This window comes from Myotis daubentonii, chromosome 7, assembly GCF_963259705.1.
Source record: "Myotis daubentonii chromosome 7, mMyoDau2.1, whole genome shotgun sequence".
Taxonomy (NCBI): domain Eukaryota; kingdom Metazoa; phylum Chordata; class Mammalia; order Chiroptera; family Vespertilionidae; genus Myotis; species Myotis daubentonii.
In genome coordinates, this window is record NC_081846.1 from 72761918 (window position 1) to 72788554 (window position 26637).

The 26637-nt window shown below is 36.5% G+C and overlaps 1 protein-coding gene across 1 annotated transcript in view; it reads left to right on the plus strand.

Moving 5' to 3' along the window:
- LRP1B (LDL receptor related protein 1B) overlaps positions 1 to 26637 on the plus strand; it is a 924684-nt gene that overhangs the window by 629001 nt on the left and 269046 nt on the right. The window contains exons 40-45 of the mRNA XM_059704885.1: positions 8902 to 9094; positions 9835 to 9960; positions 14047 to 14175; positions 16338 to 16457; positions 24388 to 24501; positions 24746 to 24895. Of these exons, the coding sequence (XP_059560868.1) occupies positions 8902 to 9094; positions 9835 to 9960; positions 14047 to 14175; positions 16338 to 16457; positions 24388 to 24501; positions 24746 to 24895 (832 nt within the window). The remainder of the gene's footprint in view (positions 1 to 8901; positions 9095 to 9834; positions 9961 to 14046; positions 14176 to 16337; positions 16458 to 24387; positions 24502 to 24745; positions 24896 to 26637) is intronic.

Sequence of the window (26637 nt, forward strand, 5' to 3'; positions counted from 1 at the left end):
ACTTAGGACACAGAACTAAGAGGACAGAATTCAGAAGACAGAACCTACTCAGAACCTAGAGACAGAACTGAGAACACAGGGCTTGGAAGACAGGACCAAGAGAGACAGAGCCTAGGCACAGAACCTACACAGAACATTCTCTAGAGACAGAAGAACTTGGCTGGCGAGAGCATGCCGGAGGATCCTGGACAGGGACTGGCCTCGGAGCCTGGAGGCGGAGCCTGGCGAGAGAGCATGGCAGGGGATCCTGGACTGAACCTGACTGCGGAGACTGGCAGGAGAGCCTGACTAGAACCTGGTGACTGGACCTGCCTAGAGAACCTGGACAGAACCTGGCTGGAGAACCTAGCAAGGGAACATGGCCACAGAACCTGGCTGGAGATCCGAAGCAGAACCTCTCTGGAGATCCAGACCAGAACTTGGCTGGAGATCCTGGCTAGAGATCCTGGCTAGGCTGCTGATCAACTGAATGCTGTCTCCTTGTCCTTCCTTCTTTGCCGACTCCGTCCACACATTTGGGGACCCCTGGACCCGCTGGGGCTGGACCCCGGCAATAGACTATATAAGGTTTGGTACAATGTTAGGTTCCAATGGGTGTACAATGGGAGTCTTGGAACATATCTGCCTGCATATAAGGAGGGACTAATGTATATACATTTAAAATCCTTAATTAAATCAGTGACAGAACAGGAGATGAAAAGTGTCAGAATTTGAAATATAGATAAATGCATATTAACACAGAGAGAGTAAAGCATTGCATTTTAGAATAACTACAAAAATGGTAATCATTCCCTTCATCACTACATTTTTCTTCTTTTCTATTATAAAAGATCTCATTTATGGGCCATAAGAGGCATTAGTAGTAAATCTATTTAAAATGTTCAACTTAATTATTTTTTTTCTCTAATCTGCCCTGGGCCAAATACTTTCAATTGTGAGAATTTGTTAGACCCAAATCCTGAGTTGAAATGCCTGCTTGAAAAATCACAGCAGTAAGAACTTTTCAACTGGGCTATCATTTTGATATCCCAGTTGGTTAATAAGATGGCCTTTCAATAACACATTGACTTGGAAGTAGTTGATTTTCTGGTTTCATTAGGATTCCTGTTGTCTTTTGATTTCTTAAAGATGACTTTGCCATGATTGAGAGACCTGCCTCTCATTCTCTACCCTGTCTTCTGGGGAGTGATCATCATCAAATTTAAAAATACCCGACTTGGAAAAGAATAAGATCTCAGTATGTTTTATAATTTTTATGAGGTATTTAAACAAATATGACTCAAGCATATTTTTTTTCAATTTACAACTTTTAGGTGATTTGTGCTTACTGGTATTGTTGTTCTTCTTATGCAAAACCTTTAATCCTCTATTTTCATGCAAATTCATGCAAAATACTCCGTAACTCGTTGGGTCAAAAACACTGAGAAATAATTCTCACCCTGATGGCATGGTTCAGTTGGTTGGGAATCATGGCATTCACCAGTGGTTCCTGGTTTGATTCCTGGTCAAGGGTACCTGCCTGGGTTAAAGGCTTGATCTCTGGTAGGGGGCATGCAGGAAGTAGTTGATCAATATTACACTCTTGCATTGATAATTTTCTCTCCCCCCCCCCATTTTCTCTATAAAAATCTATTAACTATTCTTTTTTTAAATATTCTCTGAGTGCAGACACCAAAACCGATCATTATTTCTTTTATTTCTTAAAAAATATGTATTTTATTGATTTCAGAGACAGGAAGGGAGAAAGAGAGATAAAGCATCAATGATGAGAAAGAATCACTGATGGGCTGCCTCGTGCACACCCTATACTGGGGATTGAGCCTGCAGCCTTGGCTTGTGCCCTGACCAGTAATGGAACTGGGATCTCCTGGTTCACAGGTAATCAAAACAGCATTGTATGGACAGAACAACAGGCAAAGACCAATGGGACAAAACTGAGAGCCCAGAAATAAACTCACATGCATATGGGCAAACAATTTTTGACAAAGGAGCCAAAAACATACAGTGGAGAAAAGGAAGCCTCCTTAATAAATGGTGCTGGCAAAATTGGAATATTCTTAAATATTTCTTAGTTTTAAGTTGCAAAAGAATAAAACCAGATTGCTGTTTATCCCGAATACAAAAATTAACTCAAAATGGATCAAAACCCTAAATATACATTCTGAAACAATAAATCACATAGAAGAAAAATAGGTACTAAACTTATGGATCTTGGTCTTAGAAAATATTTTATAAATTTGACCCCAAAGGCAAGGTAAGAAAAGGTAAAAACAAGTGAATGGGACTATATCAAATTAAAAAGCTCTGCACAGCCAAAGAACTGCCAACAAAACAGAAAGGCAACCAACCAAATGGGAGATGACATTTGCAAACAACAGCTCTGACAAGGGGTTAATATCCTAAATATATAACCTATACAACTCAATACTAAACCAACAATCCAATTGAAAAATGGAAAGAAGACCTAAACAGACACCTGTTCCAAGAAGACATACAAATGGCCAACAGATATATAAAAAGATGCTCAATTTCGCTAGCAAATAAAAACTAAATTCAAATTTAATGTTATAACTTTAATAACTATAATCATACTAGAGGCCCAGTGCATGAAATTCCTGTCAGATTGGGCCTAAACCGGCAGTCTGACATCCCTCTCACAATCCGGGACTGCTGGTTCCCAACCACTCACCTGACTACCTGCCTGATTGCCCCTAACCACTTATGCCTGCCAGCCTGATCATCCCCTAACCACTCCCCTGCTGGCCTTATTGATGCCTAACTGCTCCCCTGCTGGCCTGATCACCCACAACTGCCCTCTTCTGCCTGCCTGGTCACCCCCAACTGCTCTCCCCTGCCTGCCCTCTCCTGCAGGCCTGGTCCCCCCCAACTGCCCTCCCTCCCCTGCAGGCCCGGTTGCACCCAACTGCCCTCCCCTGCTGGCCTGATTGCCCACAACTGCTCGCCCTTGCCACCCATCTTGTGGCAGCCACCTTGTGATGACATAGGGGTGGCCATCTTGTGACCACATGGGGGCAGCCGTCTTGTGTGAGGTGGTGACAGTCAATTTGCATATCACCTCTTTATTATATAGCATATGAACATAAGACACACCATCTGAACCTTGCTCAAATTCCATTCAGCAGTGGCTATAACACTTCAGATATATGACAATTTATTTTTCTTCTCATCAGTCTTCTGTATGACCCAAGGACACACTCTACATTCCTCCTTCCCTGAGAAAGGAGAAAAGCTAAATCATTTATCTTACTCTCTCATATTACAGATTTGGAGACTGAGTCTCAAAAAACCAAAAATCTTATCCAAGGAAAAACAATAATTCTTGTCCAAGGAAAATCAAATAATAGGGTTCTTTCATCTCAGCCATATCCCCCACACCCTTTCTCAACCCTCCTTTACCTGTTCTTTCCCTCAGGGGGCTTACCAGTGTGTTCGGCTGACTCTGACTCTTGCTTGAGTTTGGTCAATTAAGAGATCAGAAGGAGAGAGTGTAGAATCAAAGTAATTCTTCATTTTATCTTCCTCTCTGAAGACTTTGTCTCTCTAAATAAGGCTGGTAACTCTTCTCACATATTAGACAATCTTTTAGATGATTGTTGTGTATGTTGTTTTTTTCAAATATTGTTGAATATTAATGACATTAAGACTTTTTTTTTTATTTGTTCTGCAAGCTCACTCAGGCAAGTTAAATATAGCTTTCTGTTCTTAAATTAAATATTTCTTAGTGTTAAGTTGCTGATAAACCACCACACAACCATTTTCTCCAAGGCCAAAGCAACTGCACTTGTGTCTTTTCAATCTGTAACATTTTGTCATGCCCATCCATGGCAGGTGCCAAGTTGTCATTTCCTATAACGACCATTTATGGTCTTGTCAGTGAGGCAGTCATCTGGGGTGTTTGGGAAGCCTCCTGTTTGCTTGAATTTTAAATTGTTTGATTTTACATTGAGCATCTGGGTACTGGAAATATGTTGTTTGATTTATAAAGCTGACTATTTTTGTATTCCCTGACTAGTTCCAGTACTTCCACCGATAAGCCATCAGTGAAGTTCAAAGATGAAAAAGTCATATGATTCAAGACTAAATTCTCAACACATAATTTCAGGTCTATGCAGCATCACCAATTTAATTGTCTGTCTATGAGGACACATGTGAGTTTAAGTGACTGTGTCAAGAAATGAATTTTCTAAATGAATATGAATTATTATTTTGAAACATGATGCTATTTATAGGTTCAAGGTGAAAGTTCCTCAAAATTATGCCCTAATGGTGCATTACCATATAACACAATAGAGTGTAATTTATGATGACAAAGCTTTCTGCTCTCCAAATAAAAATGCTGATTAGGCTTGCAAGGTGCAGCATTTGTGAACTTATGCTAAAAATGTTTAACATAGAGATGAAAAAGTATAATTTAATGGATTTCACTTTTCTGTTTCACATTGAACTCTAACCAGTGGAATGAAATTTCTTGGGGGTCAGTATGATTCTTAGTTGAACCTATTATACCCTATAAAAGACTATGCAGCTCTAGCTGGTAGGGCTCAGTGGATAGAATGTTGGCCTGTGGACCGAAGGATCCTGGGTTGGATCCTGGCCAAGGGCATGTACCTCTGTTTGAGGCTCCTCCACGGCCATAGCCCTGGTCGGGGCACATACTTGAGGCAACCATTGATGTGTTTATTTCACATCAATATTTCTCTCTATCTTTCCCTCTCTCTTCTACTCTCTCTAAAAATCAATGGAAATATATCCTCAGGTGAGGATTTAAAAAAAAAGCCTTGCATAATTGTAGACTGAGTTTAATGTTTTTCTGCATCGGCAGAAGTAGAGAAGTAAACTCTGCCTACAGAAACTTCTTAACTCAGAAGCACACTTGAACTATGAATGCTGCTTGGGCCCTCCTTAGGCCTGGTTTGGAGAGCTAACCTAGGGCAGCCACCAGCTCTCCATCATCTGTGTGAATTCAGAAAACTACCAGGGAATATAAGGGGCATTGAAATGACACCTTTTGAGAGTAAGCAGCAAATGCATACCAGATAATTTAATGTAACCTATTTGATTATCTGGTGGCACTGAAAATAGGAGGGGGGGGGGAATCAGTGGCAGTAAAAATAGTATTTATTCTGTCCACTCCCACTCTTCTACTTGCTGCCACTTAACTTCCTTTTATTATTTTTCTCCTCTTGTTCCTAAAACATTACAATCAGAAGTAGTAACTAGTAGGAGAGGTAGGCTGTGGTGGTTTTGGCCCATCTTGGCTGGCACCAGAAATCCTATCAATTTACTTCTAATTAATTTTTTAAAATATTTTATTGATTTTTTTACAGAGAGGAAGGGAAAGGATAGAGAGGTAGAAGCATTGATGAGAGAGAAATATCGTTCAGCTGCCTCCTGCACACCCCCTACTGGGGATGTGCCTGTAACCAAGGTACATGCCCTTGACCGGAATCGAACCTGGGACCCTTGATTCCTCAGGCTGACACTCTATCCACTGAGCCAAACCTGTCAGGGCCTATCAACTTACTTTTAAGTGAATACAAAAGCATACAGCATGATACCAATTTGAAAATAATAATATTAAAAAAAAGAAATACATATCTTTATTCCAAAGAGATGAGAAATTACACTTGTGTGGTTAAGATTTTTTTTCTATACTTTTCAATATTTTATAATTCTTGCTCTTCAAAGGCAATTTCCAAATCAACAGAATTGGAAACACCTGGAAACTTATTAGAAATGAAGAATTTTGGGTTCTACTTATGTACATGGGAGTGTAGATATCTTTCTGAGTTAGTGTTTTCATTATTTTTAAATAAATCTTTACTGTTGAAAGTATTACATACGTCTCCCCTTTATCCCCCCCCCCCGTTGCCCTTTCCTCTCCCCCTCCCCTCCCCAAGGCTTCACCACTGCCACCTGTGTCAATGGGTTATGCATATATGCATATGAGTCCATTGGTTGATTTCTTTCCCCCCTCCACCCTCCCCTGCTTTCCCTCTTTGGTTTGACAATCTCAATCTTATGGCAGTTCTATATTTTTTCTCTTTTAGTAACATAAGTTAATTAAATCAATGTAAAATTATATTTTAACATTTACTTATTTATTTAAATTGTTTTCCAACTACACTTGACATACAATATCATATTAGTGTCAGGTGTACAACATAGTGATTGGACATTTATATACTTTACAAAGTGATCACTCCAAAAAGCCTAGTGCCCATCTGACACCATACATACTTATTACAGTGTTATTACCTATATTCCTTATTCTGTAGTTTATATCCTGATGACTATATTTATAATTGAAAATTTGTACTTCTTAATTCCTTTTAGCATTTTATTTATCTTTTCAACCCTCCTTCCATCTGCCAACTGCCAATTTATTCCCTGTATCTATGAGTTTGTTTCTGTTTTGATTGTTCATTCATGTATTTTGTTTTTTAGATTACATATGTAACTAAGATCATATGCTATTTGTCTTTCTCTGTCTAACTTATTTCACTGAGCATACTACCCTCTGGGTTCATCTATTATATCAAATTATAACACAAGGTTATAGTAATCAAAATAGCATGGCAAAAAACTTTCAGAGTTTGTGTCTTATCTTTGTCTCAATAGTGTCACTTGAAAAGTAAAAGTTTTATATTTTGATTAAGTTTAATTTATCATTCTTTTTAACAAATCATGCTTTTAGAGTCATTATGCTAATAAATCTTTGCCTCACCAAAGGTTGTAAATATTTTTTCCCATTTATGTTTTTAGATCTCTTATAATTTTATGTTTTATATTCAGGACTATAATTTATTTTTGGCATTATATATATATATATATATATATATATATATATATATATATATATATGGATGGCAGTTCTTTTATTTGCATATGCATGTTCAGTTGTTGAAGTATCATTTGTTAAAAAAAATATACTATATGTTTGAATAGCCTATGCACTTCTGTCAAAATTAGTTATCCATATACATGCTGGCTTTTTCTGTATTACAGATGTATTTCTCTATTTCTTTTCTGTATTATTGATGTATGTCTTTATTATTTTTGAAAACCACATTGTCTTAATAGCTGTAAAGTTATAATGTCTTAAAATAAGGTAGTTGTTTTTGCTATTTTAGATCCTTTGTTTTCCACATATGTTTTGGATTAGCATGTCAATTTCTAGAAAATAGCTACAGGACTTATAGTTGGATTAGATATAATTTATTAATTTGTGGAGAGATGGCATCTTAATGTCAAGTCTTCCAAAGCATAAGTAAGGCATAACTCTATTTATTTAGGTTTTTGTTAATTTCTCTTAACAATGTTTTGTAGTTTTCAGATTTTTATAATTCTTTTTCATATGTACTACTAGCTGTTTGTTAATGCTATTGTAAAACTTTTTATTTTAATTTTCAATAGTTTATCACTACTCTATAGAAATCCATATAGCAATCTTGCATGCTTCAACCTACTAAATTTATTAACTAGTTCGAGCAGCTTTTGTTTTCTTGACACATTTTATTGGATATCTTTTTATGAAGAGGATTATGTCACTTGCAAATAAATATAATTTGACATTTTCCCCTAATCTGGATGCATTTGTTTTTGCTTTCTTTTCTTAGTATACTGACTAGAAACTGTAGGACAATGTTGAGTAGATTAGTAAGAGTGATTATTTCTTATATCTAATTTTATTTATTTTCTGAGCTTTTATTAGGAACTAGAGGCCAGCTGCACAATCAGGGCTGATCATGTTCCCCGCCTCCCCACCTCCTCCTTCCCTTGCCACCTGTGCGCCGCCACTCTCCTCCTCCTCCTTTCCTAGCCGCACTGTGTGGTTTCCCACCTCCCCACCCCCCCTTCCCTCTCCAGCTGCATCAGCCACCAGTCGCCCCTGGTTCCCCATGCCAGCCTGGGGATCAGGTGATCAGAACCAGTTGCCCAAGGGAAGGGACTGGGAGGTTGGCCAGCAGGCACTGAGGAGGGAGCCGGGCCTCAGCCCTCCTGAGGAAAGGGCCATGTCCGCTGCCACCCACCCCTAGTTCCCTGTCCCAGCCCGGGGGCCCCAGGCACAATTGAGCGATCAGGGCCTGCCAGCTGGGGGAAGAGTTTGGGAGATTGGCTGGCAGGCCCCATTGCCAATCGAAGCCTGCGGGCTGGGGGGAAGCTCCTGCATTGATCATCTGCCCCCTGGTGGTCAGTGCATGTCATAGTGACTGGTCGTTCTGTTTGTTCCGTCATAATGGTCGCTTAGGCTTTTATATATACAGATGGATGTTAGATCGTATAAAATAATTTATCTACCTTTATTGAGATCTTCATATGGGTTTTCCTGTTTTAGCTGTTAATTGTTAAATTACAGCAATAGACTTTTAAAATGCTAAATAAATCTGTATTCCTGGGATAATTCACACTGCATCATTATGTGTTATCCATTGTATTATTCTCAAATAACCATTTTTTAAAGTTGTATTAATTTTTTTATTTATTTTTTGTTTTATTTTTCCTTAATTTATCTTTTACTCTTAAGTTTTGTTTTGTTTTCCTTTACTTTGGCTCTAACTTTTTTTCTTTTAGTGTCTTAGAGTAAAAGCTGAAGTCATTGATTTTTTTTCCATCTGTTTTGCATATTAGCTTAGTAGTAAATAGAGATATACTAAAAATATTCAGTAAACACATTGCAAAAGGTAAGGATAATTAAAACTTTTAAATAAACCACGAAGAATATTATAATAGTACACCTAGTAAAATGCATTTTTGTCTGATGATTTCCATTGATTAAATATAAGTAATCATAATCCCTTATTTTTGACACAAAAATAGATGTGGATATAGGAATATGTTTATCTCCATATTACAAATATATATTTTAACTTATTTTAGGTGATTGTAAAATCGGGGCCAGGGACTTTCCTCAGTTTGGCTGTTTATGACAATTACATCTTTTGGTCAGACTGGGGAAGAAGAGCTATCCTGCGTTCCAACAAGTACACTGGAGGAGACACAAAAATTCTCCGTTCTGACATTCCACATCAGCCTATGGGAATCATAGCCGTTGCCAATGACACCAATAGCTGTAAGTTACAAAGAAAGCAAATTTATTTCTTAATTATATACTCTCAAAAATTTCTCTATGTGCTTTTTTTTTTAACCACGATAATCAAATATATCATTCTAATGGCACTAAAACAGCTGGAAGTGTTCATGGTGACTTTGCAGGAGACTTCCTGCCTTTTCGCTTGTGTTTCTCTATGTATTTTAGTAATACTTAGTTGGATTTCATTTTGTTACATTTCCTAGGGATAGTGTTCAGGATTTGACATTTCAAAATATTGAAGTTGTCCAAAAGATGTAAGTTAAAATGTCTGTGGTTCTTAATTTATCACCAAAGGAACAATTCATTTAAATTAGTGTTTCTGGAATTCTATTCCATTCTCTCTCACTCCTCGTATGTTTGAACTCTCAAACCAACTTGCTTCCCTGTAATAAACAAGCTTTGCATCTGGGCTTAATTTTTTTTTTAAATTACTGGAATATCTGCAAAATTGCTGTTTGTAGTATTTGTGTGGTCTCTAGTAGTCTTAGTGCATTTGGTGCTGTTGCATCCTTGATAAATGTGTTAGTGTAGTATCCCTGTTACATATTTTTCTCATGTTCTTATCTTTTGAGGTTTTTGGATTTTCAAAAGTCCTGAGTCTTTTCTGTTTATGAGATTTTTAAAAGTGATTGAGGCAGTCTAACAGTTCACTGTTAATCTGCAGCTAACATAGAATAGGAAATCAATATAACGTTACCAATAAAGCTTCCTCATTGCAGGTGAACTTTCTCCGTGTGCGCTGCTGAATGGAGGTTGCCATGACCTGTGCCTTTTAACGCCGAACGGGAGAGTGAATTGCTCCTGCAGGGGAGATCGGATGTTGGTAGATGACAGCCGATGTGTGAGTAAGTAAAGAGATTCCAAACGCGGTGTGACACACTGCTCAAAACAGCACACGTGGGCGCTGGCATGTTTGACGACATTCCTGAAGTTCTACTCTCCCCGAGTACTCAAGGCCCCATTGGCTTATCTGACTATTCTAGGAAAAACTCAACTCAACATTCTACTTTGCTATAGCAATAGGTGACAGATAATGTTAACCCAAACGGTCACAAATGGTGTCACTGATGGTGGACGGGAAGATTTGGGGCTAGCTAGAGAAATACCTGTACGCAGCGATCATATGAAAGCTATGACTTTGAAAATTCATCAACAGCAAAATTAGGTAAAGTTGAAATAAATTGGTATGCAGGCTGGTATTGTGGCCTTGTAGTAAAAGCACTCACAGTCTGTCCCAGTATGTAAATGAGGGAGAATGGCTCATGTGACTTATTTGTAATCATTTCCAACCTGTTAATTAAGAATGTAGCATTTCAACCTTGCATGATGTTTATACCTCCCAAACGCATTAAAATCTGTAATTAGTACCATTACATTATACACTTATTAACAGCTAAGTTTAAAAAATTGTTTCTAAAATAAATAAGGGTTCAAGTATCCGAATGTTGCCATGAAAAATTAGCCAGCAACATAAAACAGGTTAATTCCTTGTTAACACTGAGACACCCTGTGTATAAGACAGATGAGAAAGAAGCATGTTATTGGAAACTGGTGAACTCACTCTCAGGGTGTTTCGATATTTGACATATTTTCTCTATATCCTCATCTCATATTTTTTTTTCATATTAGAATTACAGCAGAGCTGGATGTGTCTACATTATAAAAATAAAATCAGAGACTATAAGTATTTTTTTTATCTTCATCTTCAGTCTTATGTTGGATTTTACCAGAAGGATCCTTTAGCTACTCTTTAATACAAGGGCTTTGACATCAGTTTGTTTACCTTAGAAATCACTGCACCTAATACAAGAACTTCAACATATCCCCTCACTTTGCAAATTGGCAACACAACCCAAAAGGATACCTCTTAGCCAAGTAACTAAAATAATTAAAAATAAACTGTGCCAAAGCAAATGAGGGAAAGATGCAATTGGTCAGGGAACTTTAAATGAAGATAGCCAATTTCAATAATTCGGGCCACAAATCCCCACACCTCTTCATCAACTATCATTTTCCTGAATTGCTTAGGCGATTGCTTAAACCCTCTCTTTCAGTTTGCCTTTGTGGCTTCAGCTGCAATGGTCTGGATCTGATGCCATCTGTAAACCTGGAGTGTTAGCCATGCGTTAGAATCACTGATGTTCTGTTCACAGGTCACCACAGGCCAGTAGTGAAGCAATGCCTTTGGTCATAACAACAAGGCTTATTTGTATACAGTGGATGCTTATCCTTGCTGCAAAATAGATTAGATACATCTGTCTCTACTAAGCCACCTGTTTCTCTCGATTGATGGGAGGGCATGAATCAGACAGAAAACTATCATTTTAAACAAGTGCAGTTTATTCACATGAAACTATAAAGTGATGGAGGATTCCACAGAGGTGACAAACCTTTATAAAAGCATCCTGTATCCTTTGGGCATTCATATTGAAATCCTGCAGTTCAGCAGAAAGATTGGAAAGTAATTCTTGGCTACTTCCTGTAAAATTTATCTTTGGGAAATGAGAATGTTTCTGGCACATCTATGTCCTCTTCTGAATTAATTCACCCAGAGCAGTTCGTGAATGTTAATGCCAGTGTTGAAGCTGTGAAAGGCCATTTATTAACCCCTCTCTGAGGGCAAAGGAGGGGAAGTCATCTGTTGTCATAACACTTGACAAAAAGTTTAGGCAATCCCATTTTAAACAACATTGCTAAACTTATCAATACCCATAATAGAAATAAGAATAGTAAATTTAATTAGATAAAGTAAAAGAATTAGAAGAAAACAGAACCATATTTTTGTTTCTAGAAAGAGAGAGAAAATACTCAGTCCCTTTTCATCAAATGAAGATACCTAAGCATGAATTGTACAGTGTTTGCTTTTGCATCATAAAAATATACTTATGGTGAAGGATTTTTGTTTCTCTCCTCAAAGGAATAATTATTTTTAATTTTTAAAAATATTTGTATTGCTTTCAGGGAGGAAGAGAGAGGGAGAGGGAGAGGGAGAGAGAGAGAAAAAAAAAGAGGAAAGAAGAAATAAAGAAAGAAAGAAAGAAAGAAAGAAAGAAAGAAAGAAAGAAAGAAAGAAAGAAAGAAAGAAAACATTAATGATGAGAGAGAATCATTGATCAACTGCCTCCTGCACACCCTACCCCGGGCATGTGCCTTGACCGGGAATCAAACTGTGACCTCCTGGTTCATAGGTCGATGCTCAACCTCTGAGCCATGCCAGCCTGGCAATGGAATAATTATTTTAAAAGTAAAGTTGCCATTTTCCATCATAATAGTTGTCATTGGAAATGAGATATTAAATAGGGTGCATTTAAAATAGACTAAATAAGCTGGGTAAGTGGCTGAATTTTGTTTAGTTCGTGATCTACAGTGATTATAAATAGCAATGTTGATACCCTTCTTAACACTTGTTCCTTTGAATTAATAATATTTATAGATTTTCCATTCTTTGTTACTTTCTCTAAAGTGGCAATCTACTTTATCTACTGACCAGTGAGGTTTAGACTTCACCAAAGAAAAAAAAAGAAAGTATATTTAGAGGGCATCGCTATTATTAAAAGAATTCAATAAGACATGATAGATAGGTAGATAAAAAGATAGGTAGATATTCTGTTTAAGTTAATTAAATTCTAAGAATAATAAAGAAATAAGACTCTGGAAACATCAAAGAGTATTAGTGGCTGTTTAATGGAATATTCCTGAAATAAAGCTTAAAAAGAAATTGACAGAAAATTGTAAAATTAAATTAAGTTTCCTGTATTGGTAGAGATAAATAAATTTGAATTGCTTCCAACATACTTAGTATGACTGGATTACACTGTACAGTTATTCAACAAGTAGTTGAGTGAGTACAAGCAAGCAAGCAAGCAAGCAGCACATAATACAATAAAAAAAATGGATTTCTAAAATTGGCCATTAAATCCATTTTTAAGAATAAATATGTCTATTTTCCATATGAGAGATCTTTCTAAAATGGGGACCAGATACTGGCATTACAAGGATGAAAACTAGTTGTAGAAAGTTTTAATTTTGTACTTTGTGCCTGTTGGCCTATGCTCGCTAATTGGGCAAACGACATAAAAACTCAGACTTTTAATTTATAAGAAAAATCTTGATATTAAGAAGTGGGACAATATGACAGTGGTCAGTTGGATCCCTTAAGCATCCAGAGCACATGTTTGTAAGTTATCCTTGTCCAGCTCATCCCACAGAATTTGGTGCATTTCTTGGAGCAGGTGCTGGTCCTATGTGACAGGAAGGGACGGTCTGCTCCCTGGTCCCACCAGGGATAAAGAAAGTGGCTGATGAGAGTAGTTTTTAGCAATTTCAGTACTTCTGAATGATGGAAGCTGCTACAGGGATTTCTTCTGAAGTTAGTTGGGAAGGAAAACCAGTTTTAGATGAGATTTAAGTCAGATGAATCAAGTTAAGCATTCAAAAATAAGAATTCTATGCACTAGAAAATTTCAATGTGCTGAAGAATATATGGTAGAGTCCAATAAGAAAACACAAAAAACATTCTCAGTACATACAGAGAGCATTTAACTGTCACTCTTTAAAAATTTATTTTTAGGTTAGACCGCTAACCAAAATGCATAAATATAGCCATCCACATTTCAGTCTCTCCTCTCTATTTATGTACAGCCACCAAATAATTAACAAAATATACAAATAGGCATAAATGCAAAAAAAGTCAGGCAACTTCCAAAAAATATACAAAGACAGGGAAAGAAAAATAACCCCAAAGTGTGCTTTTTATTTTTTTTTAAATAAAGAAACAACATGAACCTTTGTCTTTTACCTTACTTTTATATTAAGATCAATTTTAATTTATCTTTATAATTAAGATTAAGGAAACAATTGTTACGGTGTTAACAATTTGCCATTACAAACATTTGCCATTACAAAAAAACCTTGATTTTTTTTCCTTTCAGCTAAAAATTCCTCCTGCAACATTTATTCAGAGTTTGAATGTGGAAATGGAGAGTGCATTGACTACCAACTCACCTGTGATGGCATTCCTCATTGTAAGGATAAATCCGATGAAAAACTGCTCTACTGTGGTGAGTGTCCAATAGGTGATTTATTCTTTCAGAGAGAAGTTTGGAATTGTTTCTATACATTTTTGTTGGTTGTCCCCATTCGGTTTATATGTGTGATTTTCTTCATGTGTCTCTTTAACATGTAGATCTAAGGCAAGTGATTTGGCTTTGCCCTGGTTCAACTGGAGCACCTTATTTCCTGTCTATTCGCCATGGTATTCATTAAAGAATTTTCTCACAGTTTTCCATCATGAAGAGAAAATTTAAATATGGCTGAGCCTGTCTTTGGAGCTCTCTCATTACTCATCTTTAGCAGTAGGTTCCAGGTTCACATTCTTAAAAGTGGACATCAGAAATATCAGTTATTGGTGAATATTGCAGTTTAAATTTGGAGCAAAGGTCCGTCATCAGTCAACAGCATGTTGGTTTATATCAAAGTCTTGTCTATTTTATTTTTGCCTCCCGGACTGACCGAGGGCTAGTGTTCTTAGGTGCAAAGGCTGATTGCTTTAACCACGGTCTCCATCAAGCATGGAGTTCTGTGCCTCTGTAGGTGACACCAATTAATAGTCAGCCTTTTCCTCACCCTTGGGAGCAGAGATTCGCTTTTTGACTCTAGTAAATAATTGATATTTGCCTTCATTGCAGCAATGTTTTTCCTGGAAATTTGCGTCTGTTCAATCATGCGTAGTTATTATAGAATTGATTCAGATGATTTCTAAATTGATCTATTTCTGTGCTAAAATGTAATACTATTGGTGTTGTATGCTCTGTAAAATTTAGGAATCGATATTTGGAATTGCAATATTTGGTTTCTACTTTTCTGCTTTGTTATATTATTTGGGTAATAAACATACCTAAATATTCAACGTAATGTTAAAACAAGAGGGAGATGGAGCTTGCTAAATTCACAGGCAGTTTTTCCCCACTTTTACATTACAGAATAACATTCCATCAGTGAAAATGATAGTCAAATGTAATTTGTCCATGATTAATCTGTAACTAAAATATTAGGTAATTTGCCTCAAATGACATATTTGCTTGAATGAATAGCCACATCTTACACACTATGAAAATAGTAAAGCTTATCAAATATAATAATAATCAGCTTACAAATTTCCACTTATTAGCTTGAGAATGTATTTTTACATTATTTTCATCTTAGAAGCCAGATTCTATTTGAGCAGAAAGTAGCAAACTTCTTTTTTTTTAAGGGCCAGCTTTGTGGGACATATATGCTCTCTACCACATGTGCTCTATTTAAAAAATATATATATTTGCAATCCTTTCTAAGTGTAAAAACTTTTCTTAGCTGCAGAGTCATAAGAAAACAGGCTGATGGACTTCATTGTCCTTTGGGCTAGATAGTTTGAAAACACCAGATATAGATTCCAAGCTTTGGAATCATACCTGAGGTTGCATCTTTGTTCCCAAACCTCCTGGGGTGTGACTAGTGTGAGCTCATGTATTACTTCTCTGTATTTTAGTTTCCTGCTACAAAACAAACTTAGCTCTAATTGAGAGCATTAAGTAAAGAAATATATATTTACATATGTTCAATATAGAGCCTGGCGCAGAATTAGTATGCAGTAAATGGCAGGTACTATTATTGTAAATGTTACCTTCTCCCCCAGATCAGGAGACTCTCATTAAAGTAAATAAAATTCAGGAGGCAGTTCTTCTTAGGAAATTCTGGTAGACAGTTTTAGATGATCTTTAAGAGAAATTTATGGATAGTTAGGTGACTTGGATTCAGTGATTCAGGAATATATGTTTTGCTACTTTTTGTTTCTTGTTATAAAATCCTTGCAAGATGCAAAGTAGATAGGAGATAGGTGTCAGAATGTCTTTATTGCTTTAGAGGTAGAGATTTATTTATTCAAAATATGTGGCATTTGTTTATTTCTGTGCTGACTGATGCCAGAAACAATAATGAGGGTATAATTTTAAGAGATCTTCAAGTATGAATCATTGCAGCTAAGATACTTCATTAAAAAGGCTCTTTACTGAATGAACTACTTGATAATGCATGAATATTCTAATCCAAATCTTTGACACTGCTCGGCACTTATTTGATAGATCCACAATACAGTAATTATGAGTGAGATCTCATTGATGATTTTCTTTCTGGAAAAGATGTTCTATAAGACCTTCAATTACATGTTTCTATTTTTACTCTTAAGAAAACAGAAGTTGTCGAAGAGGTTTCAAGCCCTGCTACAATCGTCGCTGCGTTCCTCATGGCAAGTTATGTGATGGTGAAAACGACTGTGGAGACAGCTCTGATGAATTGGATTGTAAAGGTAAATATATGTTGCATCAGCCTATCTATTATTACATTAATTGCTTCTAGAACTTTTCCAAAATTTATTCTTTAGAGCACTATGGTTTCACCCACTTGGTGTGTAACAAGTACTAACATCTATGGACCACGCTGTTGGAGGGGAGTTAGAATTAATTGAAAATCATGACTCCTATTCTCAGTTTCTGGTTTCTATTCCTTTGCTCACTTTAAAACTCTTGTTACCTCTCACCTCTTCAGGTCTGCATCCTTGTTTATTGGACATTTCTACCAGAATGTGTAATACTAAATTTATTGCTCCAAAATGTGCCTTTTTATTTCTTAATTCTGTTTTACACATGAACTCATCATTTTCTTAATGACTGGACAGGAAACCTTGGTATTACCTTTGATTCCTCTTCCTACCATATTTTATCACCCACATGTCCAATCATCAACAAACCTTCCGATTCTTGCCAATCGTTTCCCTTTCAATCTACTTTAAGCCTGGATTAACAGAGTAAAACCCTTTTAATAGTCTCCCTGCCTCTGCTGTTTCTAATGAATCCCTATGTTGTGAGTCATGCTAACACATGTAACATTTTCTCACAGTGATAACCAGGACAGATCAATAAGCCAGACTACCTGTGAAAGAACCCCAGACCTTACAGTGACTGTGTGACTTTGGATAAGATACTTAAATAATCTGTGCCTCAGCTTTTTAAACTGAGAGAAGACAGTTATATGACTACATTAATATATAAACTTAGAATAGAACTTGGCATCTAGAAAATGCTATGAAATACTTGCCTTTAAAAAAAAAATCACTGCCCTGATTAAAAAACACAAATGAAGTTTCAATGTTTGCAGAATCAATGACAAGTTTTTAGTTTAAGATTTAAGGTCTCCTAAAAGCTGGACTCAACCAGTGTTTGCAAACTAATTTCCTTTCAAAAACCTTTGCATTCATTGAACACACATTATTGGGTAAAATGTATTAAGGACTGAGTCATAAAATTAAATAAGTCATGAGCCTGTCCTCAAGGAATTTAAACTCTAAGTGAAAGACGGTTATTTAAAAAGATGAAGATGTACATAAATTGCTATGATTGTACATATTAGAATTTCTTTTGGCTTGAAAATATCTTGAAATATTTACAGACTAGGTTAAATTTAAACTGTCTTTAAAAAAGAAAATAAATTTAAACTGTCTTAAACTATAAATACAGTGGAATGATCAAGACAGAAAAGAATTCTGAGTAGAGTGATTAATATTGAAAACTGCAAGTAGTTTGATAAGGTTAGCACCAGGCCAGGTTGCATATTAGAAAATGGTGAAAAAAGATAAGGCAAGTTTGAGGAAGAAGGCAAGATATGAAAGTTTTTTGATGCCATGTTAAACCATGTTAAAGAAATTGAACTTTATTTTGTAGTTACCAGAGTGTTGCTGAAGGTTTAAAGCAGGCCCCAAATATTCAAATTTACATTTAAAAAAATAAAAAAGTGCAGTGATTGTGTGAATGAAAGCTATAATGCTGAGATAGGAAAGACAAAACAGGAGGCTATCATAGAGGCCAGAGCTAAGAGCAACAGCATTTTCAAAGGGAGCATTCCCACCTCTTCAGGTCTGCATCCCTGTTTACTGGTCATTTCTACCAGAAGGTGTAATACTGAATTTACTGCTCCAAAATAACCAGTCTTCTTGGGTGATAAACATAGAGAAATCATGGGAAAGAATAGAGAAATTTTGTGAAATTGTTTGCCTGTTTTAAAAGTATCATATACTTTTGTTATTTTTTTAAAACTTATTTTTGTAGGGCTTTTGTTTGGGTGGGACAGGATGAGATAATAAGGATAGTTGCAATCTGAGGGAGGAGCACCTGCAGACATTCTGAAGGAACTGTTTCAAAGGCATTCAGGGAGGCACAGAACTGAAGCTCAGGTAGAAGACTTAGACCAGATGCTTTGGTTTTGGGCTCACTAAAGGGAGAAAGCTCAGAGGATGTATAGAGTGATCGTTTTAAGGAAATGCATCAGAATTGCCTGTTGAATTTAAAATTAAAGACATTCCTTTAAAAAGGGGGAGGGGTATAGGCTGCTGGACTTATAGAAGATTTTCATAAGAAATTATTTTTTAAGAAAGTAGGATCAGTTACCATTGTAAAGTGTTACAAAGAGATCAAGAGGGCAGGCATATAAACTGGAGTGCCCACTGTAATGATAAATCGGAGAAAATCTCTTGGGTATGTTCATGAGAGTCAGTTCAATGGATGGTAAGGAAAAGCCAGGTCACATTAAATTGTGGCAGAAAATTTATGGTGAGGAAGTAAAGACAGTGAACATGGACTCTTTTTTAGAAAAGATTGATGATAAAGAAAAACTGAGAAGTAGACATGTAATAAGAAGGCTATGCAAAATTGGGAAGGAGGGCAGACTGCTTACAAATCATTTTGTAGTCAGAAAAGGATTGGAAAGTTACTTTGTTGCTTAGACTCTATGACCTTAGTCAAACATTTGAGTAGTTTGTCATCTAAGACACTATAGTATAGGAAGAGCCAAGTACATTTACAAATTAAGTCAACTATTATTTTATATCACCCATAAAATATTAAAAATGATAAATTGCTATACAATAGTGGGAGTAAAAACCGGAAAATATGTGAGTATTTGGGAAAAAAGGAGGAGGATGGGAAGCTTGGAGACCAGAAGGTGGATGGATCTGTTGGATGACCTGTTTACAGGCAGGAGAGGAGAGTATAATAAAGACGTTATGTTAGGACAGTGATGGCGAACCTTTTGAGCTCGGTGTGTCAGCATTTTGAAAAACCCTAACTTAACTCTGGTGCCGTGTCACATATTGAAATTTTTGTATATTTGCAACCATAGTAAAACAAAGACTTATATTTTTGATATTTATTTCATATATTTAAATGCCATTTAACAAAGAAAAATCAACCAAAAAAATGAGTTCGCGTGTCACCTCTGACATGCTTGTCGTAGGTTCGCCATCGCTGTGTAGGGTAAAGGGACAAACATCAAGCTAGAATATGCAGGAACGAACATTAAGTACAAAAAGTGGATTTTAAAGCAAAATTCATAAAAGAACCATAAGAATTTAATAAGTTGCTATGGGTTTTCTTGGAAAATGATTTTCCTTTCAAAAGTGGTAAATAAATTAGTGTGTTTGAGTTCATAAAATACAGTCCCTAGTACATGGTAGGTGTTTATTAAATTCTTATGTGGCTCTTTGCAGTAATAAATCTTCCAGAATATAAAGATAAGTTTTATTGTTCCTAATGACATCAATACTAGCTGCTGAATAACAATAAAAATAACTTCAAGTGTGATTTTCCCTTTGTTAGTCTAAACTCTGATTTCTGTGTTATAACAATCTCGGCGATATACTTGGGCACAGAACTACTGCATTTGTGTGTTTCTGTCAAAACTTTTCTTTTGTGATAATAATAGGGAGAAATTATAACAATTTGACATCTTAAAAGACAACAGCAACAAAATCTTATTCCTTGACATTCTTCCTGTATAATGTAGGACATTTGAAACTAAAAATGCTCATGGAAACTCAAGTATTATTGCGTACTAAAAGTTAATAGAGTTAAGTAAATGCACTAGCCCCTTTAAGATAAATAAAGAGGTCGTTTTTTAGATGAAAAGTAACATCACAGTTTCATCATTTAGATTTGATTTTTCTCTCATGTTAAGTTTGTTCATATGGTGTCCCTATTGGGCACATTTTATACCACAGGGGACATACTTGCCTTGGTCCATTTTCCATAAGTCAGGTTACCTTATAAATCAGTGATTCAGATATACTAGTATGTCTATCAAACACATGCAGACTTCCAGCACCTAAAAGATGGTGACGGACAAGGAGCATGGAAGGGCTCAGGGAGAATGGAAAAGAATTCACTTTCCAATCCGCTGCTTCTGTCGTGCTTTGCTGTATGTATGCATAGACATGCACAAACCACCTATTATTTTTTAATGTAAATAAAATAAAATGGTAAAAATTAAATTTGTACGATAAAAAACCAGTATGCCCAGGGAAATTTTGATAGGCTACAGAGAAAGGCTACAGTGGAATCCTCTGCAAATTATTTGAAGTACTATTACATGTGTGTGTTTAGTGTATATGCTAATAGCATTTAACATTACTATTTTTTTCATAAAGCAGATCATTTATTTACAGAGTGGAATGGATGTTATTAGGAATTATATTTGGTTTCTTCTCGTTTGGAGGAAACACAAAACCCGGAATCCTCATCAATCTTTGATTCCTGTCCCTTTACAGCTATTGTTTCATGACTGAGCTTTAGACAGCAGGCCGTCTGGGGGATCTGAGAAGCTGTTCAGAAAAATCTGTCATTCTGTATTCCTTTTCTGGTTGTGCGAGTGGTTGAGTGAATACATTCGGGGAGAGTACACGGTTCCTCTCCTTTCCTCCCTGAGATGAATATAAATACTGCCCTTGGGACGTACATGAACTTCCTAGGGCGACCTGAGCACCTTCAGGGGGAATGGAGAGCGAAGAAGTTCTGAGGATAACACCTAAAGGAGAGAAAACTTGTGTTTGCTTTTAAATAAGTTCATAAGAAAACAAACAAACAAAAAAAACTTTGAAGATTTCACAAACAACAAGTTAAAGGAAAAAGATAAGCATGCCCAGAGAAGAAACCATCGTTCCTCTGGGCTTGCATACACTTACAGCCAAGCAGCACATTAAATAAACACTGTGGCGGGGAAGTAAACAGAAGAGACATAGCAGCACATGCAGTGCCTTTCCCTTTGCCAGCTCATAGACCTCCCCCTGTGCCGCAGGCTGGGTGGGAGTGCCGGGAGACAAAATGTTGACGTAGGTTATGTGTAAGGAGTGTCCTAAGAAGCACAAAAAGACTGATCCATTTTTGCCTTGTCTATCTCAGTAAATATTTTAAATGACATGGAGAAAAGAAGTGGGTAAGACAATAAAATTAAGGAAGTATGTGGGGAAAAGAGTGGTGTTACTTCTCTCTTGCTGCTACTTTTTGTTTTTATTTTTATTGTTTAAAGTATTGCAAATAGTAGTATATATATGTATATATCTCCTTTTTCCCCCATTGACCTTCCCCCGGCCTCCCCCCCCGCCCCCCCCCGCCCAGCACATGCCCTCACCCCACCCCACCCAGTTACTTTTGGTCCACAGTCCCTCTCAGATCTCCTTTGTAGCATCTCCTTGCTGTGCTGGTGTGTCTGTGGCGTTTGCACTCACATGTTGTAGGCTTACTCTTTCTCTGGACTATCTGGAGGGAAAAGTCTAGTATTTCTCACTTGGCTTATCTACTTTTGGACTATTTTTTTTTTTTCCTGTTTCTCTTTTTCAGGACTTTTAGCCTGAGGAAATTTTTCAGAAAGCTTTCATACTCACTTGCCAAATTAGTGATTCCAGCATCTTTCTCCCTCAAACTTCACCCTAAGGGTGAAACAAATTTCAATGACTGACTACTCTAAACAGCATGAGATAGGAATTCAGTTGAGGGAACAGAGACGAAGGGAAGAAGAAGAAGCATTTGCTTATTTGTTTAATAAAGTTTCTGTAATTCCCGTGGATTTGTCCCACCACAGGACTGCCTCTCTTGCTTACCAATGCTGGCGACGTTAACCAGCGTTTGCCCTTGCTACTTATGAAATTCTGCAACCACTTAATTCGTCTAATTCTATGGCCACTTATCACCCTATTTAACTCTCTGGTGGTTCCCAAACTCCATACAAAGGCATGGACTCTGCAGAAACAGTACTAGAGGTAAAAGAATGTTTTGTTCCTATTTGCACACACTCCTAGGCTCCTCACCAAGATTCAGAGTTTATTTTTGATTGGGAATAGGGGAGGAAAAGAACTCCTGCAAATATTCTACCCTCTCCTCAGTTCTCCTGGCTCCCTACCTTATCTATTTTTCAGTACCTGTCTTTTAAGTACCATTTTCTAACCAATCTTCTCATCTTCAAAGTTATAGTTTCTTTTCATCTAGTCAGAGTTCCTCTCCTTATATCTTCTGCCTTCCCAGAATTCCACCCAAGACTGTGTCCTACTTGCACCACATTTCCCTCTTCTTAAAAGTCATTCTTTGCTCTACCTTCCACCTGAGAGCCCCGGCACTGTTATTGAAACTTCATTATTGTGGAATCCCTGAATCTCGGGCCTCTTTGTCTGAAATCCAACTCCATGTTCGGGAGTCATAATTTTCCTCTTCACTCTGTCAGCCACCAGACCCACTCAGCTTGATTCCCTGTCACATACCCAGAGGATTGTCTGTAGAAGCTTGGAGGGAGATTGAAGTGGCATAATGGGTTGTGGTGGTCCCCCTGGGATCTTCCTGGCATCCTGAACTCTAACTATGAGATAGAACTTCAAGTGTACTAGGAGATAGATCTTTATAGGCTTTGTAGGGGTATTACCACTCCCTTAAATATTGTTTCACAGAGAAATTATTTCTGTCTTCTACATAAAGGGATTATAGAGAATCTTTTGTAACACAACCTCTTAATAGGAGGCTGATGATAGATAGCAAAGTCAGAAACAAATGTAAAAGCTTGTCATCATTATTTTCCATGTCATATATTCTATTTACTGTTTCCATTGGAAAGTATTAAAGGGGGAACATTATAGAGCAGAATATGGAAAAGACCTTGCTTTTTTAGACATAAAAGAAAAACATCTATTTTTTCCTGTTTGGAGCAATATTTTTATCTACTCATAATAACATTGTTTCACATGATAAGAAGTTATTTTTAATAAAGAAAACAGTGAAGCAATTATAATTGCAAATTGTAAATAAAACATTTATTTTAATTATCATTGAACACAAATAATGATAGAATTGCAAGACAATTAAACATAATAAGAGCAGTGCTTTATGAAATACAAATGACATACAATCCCTAGAGTGAAATTAGCATATTTTAAGATAGCATTTTAACCATTTGCAATTGATATAATTTCTATTTATAATTAAATAGGCTTTTAAAAGTATCAACACTAGTAAAAGCAGCATAATCAAAGAGCCCTTCCGGTTGTACATCAACATAATCAACCTGTGGAAGTTTGAATCTGGAATAAAAATCTCACCTAAGTTAATGGAACACACATAGCATGCCATGCACCTGTTCACAGCATACTGCCGGAAGCCATTATATGGTAATGAATGTGTAAGCAAAGTAGAAAGGAATGTAAGAATAAGAATAAGCTATTCTGTACAAAGTATATCTAATGACATGAGCATATTGAAGCTAATTTTTACCTCAGCCTAGCAGGGACTTGGAAAGCCATTCTTTCCAAAAATAGAGACACATAAGAACACATTTATGTTTCTTGGCCTGAGGCATCCATGTTTCCTATACCAAATGTTACTGATATGGCCATGAAAAGGAGTAGCATGGATGTCTTTCTAGCAGTACTGAGTACTCTGAGTACTCAAGCTAATGCTCAGTGGTTTCTCCCACTCAGTCTCTGCCTGGCCATCTCTACTTCTTAGAAACCAGATTGGGTTTGCTTAGTGCCTTAACAGTGTACTGTTGAAGTTGGAGGAAGAGAATTTTCTGCAACATTCAATTGTTTTTGTAGGTTGCCTTAGTCCTGGACTGGTATTTTCATGGTAAACAAAGCACAATTCCTATTTTCCTGGACTTTACAATTTAGTGAGGGAGCAGATACATAAACAGGAAGTGGCAGTGTAGTACTGTAAGTACCACAACAGAAGGTAGACTTGTGTGACGGGGAGGATCCATGAGGCATCTAACTCAAGGTTGGGGGTGGGGGCCAAGGGTCAGGTTTAACTTCCCAGAGTTAAAAGTGCAAAACCAAATAAATTACATGAATTTAATTAAAACAATCAAAATTTTAAAGCAAGAAGTCATATTTTGTTTCCTCTAGCAACTAATTTATTTACCTGTTTTTCTAGTTTCAACCTGTGCCACTGTTGAGTTCCGCTGTGCAGATGGGACCTGCATTCCAAGATCAGCGCGGTGCAACCAGAACGTGGATTGTGCAGATGCTTCCGATGAGAAGAACTGCAGTAAGACAGTCTGCTCCTGTTCTGTTGCTCATGCCTGCGCACTCTTGGCATTGCATTGAACACTGTCCTACTTTTCACTGAACCTTGTCGGGAATTGATATGTAATTAACCCCTGTTGTGAAGAATAATTGCTTATTTACTTCTTCAGTCAGGCCAACTTGTCTTGTCTCTATGACCTACACAGAAGGTTGATAATTTTTGCCTCTGAGGTATTGTTCATTTTTTTTTGTTTACCTCCTTGTAGATAACACAGACTGTACACACTTCTATAAACTTGGCGTGAAAACCACAGGGTTCATAAGATGTAATTCTACCTCACTGTGTATTCTGCCAACCTGGATATGTGATGGCTCCAACGACTGCGGAGACTATTCAGATGAATTAAAATGCCCAGGTAATTCTAGAAAATCAAAATAAAACAGAACAAAACAAACAAACAAAAAACAGACTTTGCCTTGAAAATATAGTTGTGTAGACTAAACTTATTAATTTTTGTTATGAATATTCACTGATAAGAATAAAATTTAAATATTCTAAACATGCCACTTTACTTTTAAAAAATTAATTGTAAAATGATACTCAAGAAATCTGCATTTGGATCAATTTAGTTCACCATTACGCCTTTTAAAGTTAGTGATTAAACTTAAAATGTGTAACCAATAGCTTCCATAGAAGTAATATATACTGAGAAAATACTATTTATAGATTAAAGAGAGGGAGACTTTATATCTCACCACTGGTTCTACTCAGTGTTATTATACAGTGTGCATTGTCTTGTTAGAAGGTTTGATGCAGTTTACACAATCTCTTTCATAGTATAAGCCTTGTTATCATTATGGGGCCAAGTTTAGACAGGTATATTTAATCTTACTATTAATCATGGTTACCTACATAAGCTCTGAAAAGTGCCATCTGCATTCTTAGAAAAATGCCTTTCATGAAAAGGACATAGCCCTGTATCTTTTTAACTGTTTGAAGAACAGTTAGCAGAATGTTCTTCATGTCCATCCATGCTGTCGCAGAGTAAAATTCTCTTCCTTTTTACGGCAGAGTAATATTCCATTGTGTAAATGTACCACAGCTTTTTTGGCCATTCTACTGATGGACACTTGGGCTGCTTCCAAACCTTGGCTATTGTAAATAATGCTTCAGTGAACATTAGGTGTAAATATATACATTATTTCAAATTACTGTTTTGGGTTTCTCTGAATAAATTCCCAGAAGTGGAATTGCTCATAACGCAGTTCCATTTTCAATTTTTTGAGGTAACTCTATACTGTATTCCACAGTAGCTACATCAATCTGCATCCCCAACAACAGGGCATGAGGGTTCCCTTTTCTCCACATCCTCCCCAACACTTGTTGTTTGTTGGTTTATTGATGATAGCTCTTCTGACAGATGTGAGATGATATCTCATTGTGGTATTAATTTGCATTTTTCTGATGATTAGTGGCATTGAGCAGCTTTTAATATGTATATTGGCCATCTGTATGTCCTCTTTGGAGAAGTGTCTATTCAGATCCTTTGTCCATTTTTTTAAAAAATATATTTTTATTGATTTCAGAGAGGAAGGGAGAGGGAGAGAGATAGAAACATTAATAATAGAGAGAGAATCATTGATTGGCTGCCTCCTGATTGCCCCCTATTGGGGATCAAGCCTGCAACCTGGGCATATCCACTCTTAGAGGTTATAATAATAATAGTATTTCACAATCTAATATATGTGTGTGTGTGTGCGAGTGCGCGCGCGCGCGTGTGTGTGTGTGTGAATATATATATATCTATATCTATATATCTATATATATATATATATATATATATATATATATATATATAACAGAATAATTTCCCATACAACTACTTTTTATTCTCATGATATTTCTGCAAGGTATAAAAATTTTAGAGATTGTATTGTAACTTTTTTTTCTTCCATAAAATAGAGAAAATTTATTTGAATCTTCTTAAAGCATACTCAAACTATAGGGCAGTAGTAATATCAAGTCCACACTTTGTAAGCAAAGATCCACTCATATTTTTATAATATCATTTGTTTTTTATGATTAGGGAATTAAGAATATTTTCCACCTAAAATGATTATTTAGCCTTAGGCTCATTCACTTTATACTCATTTCCAT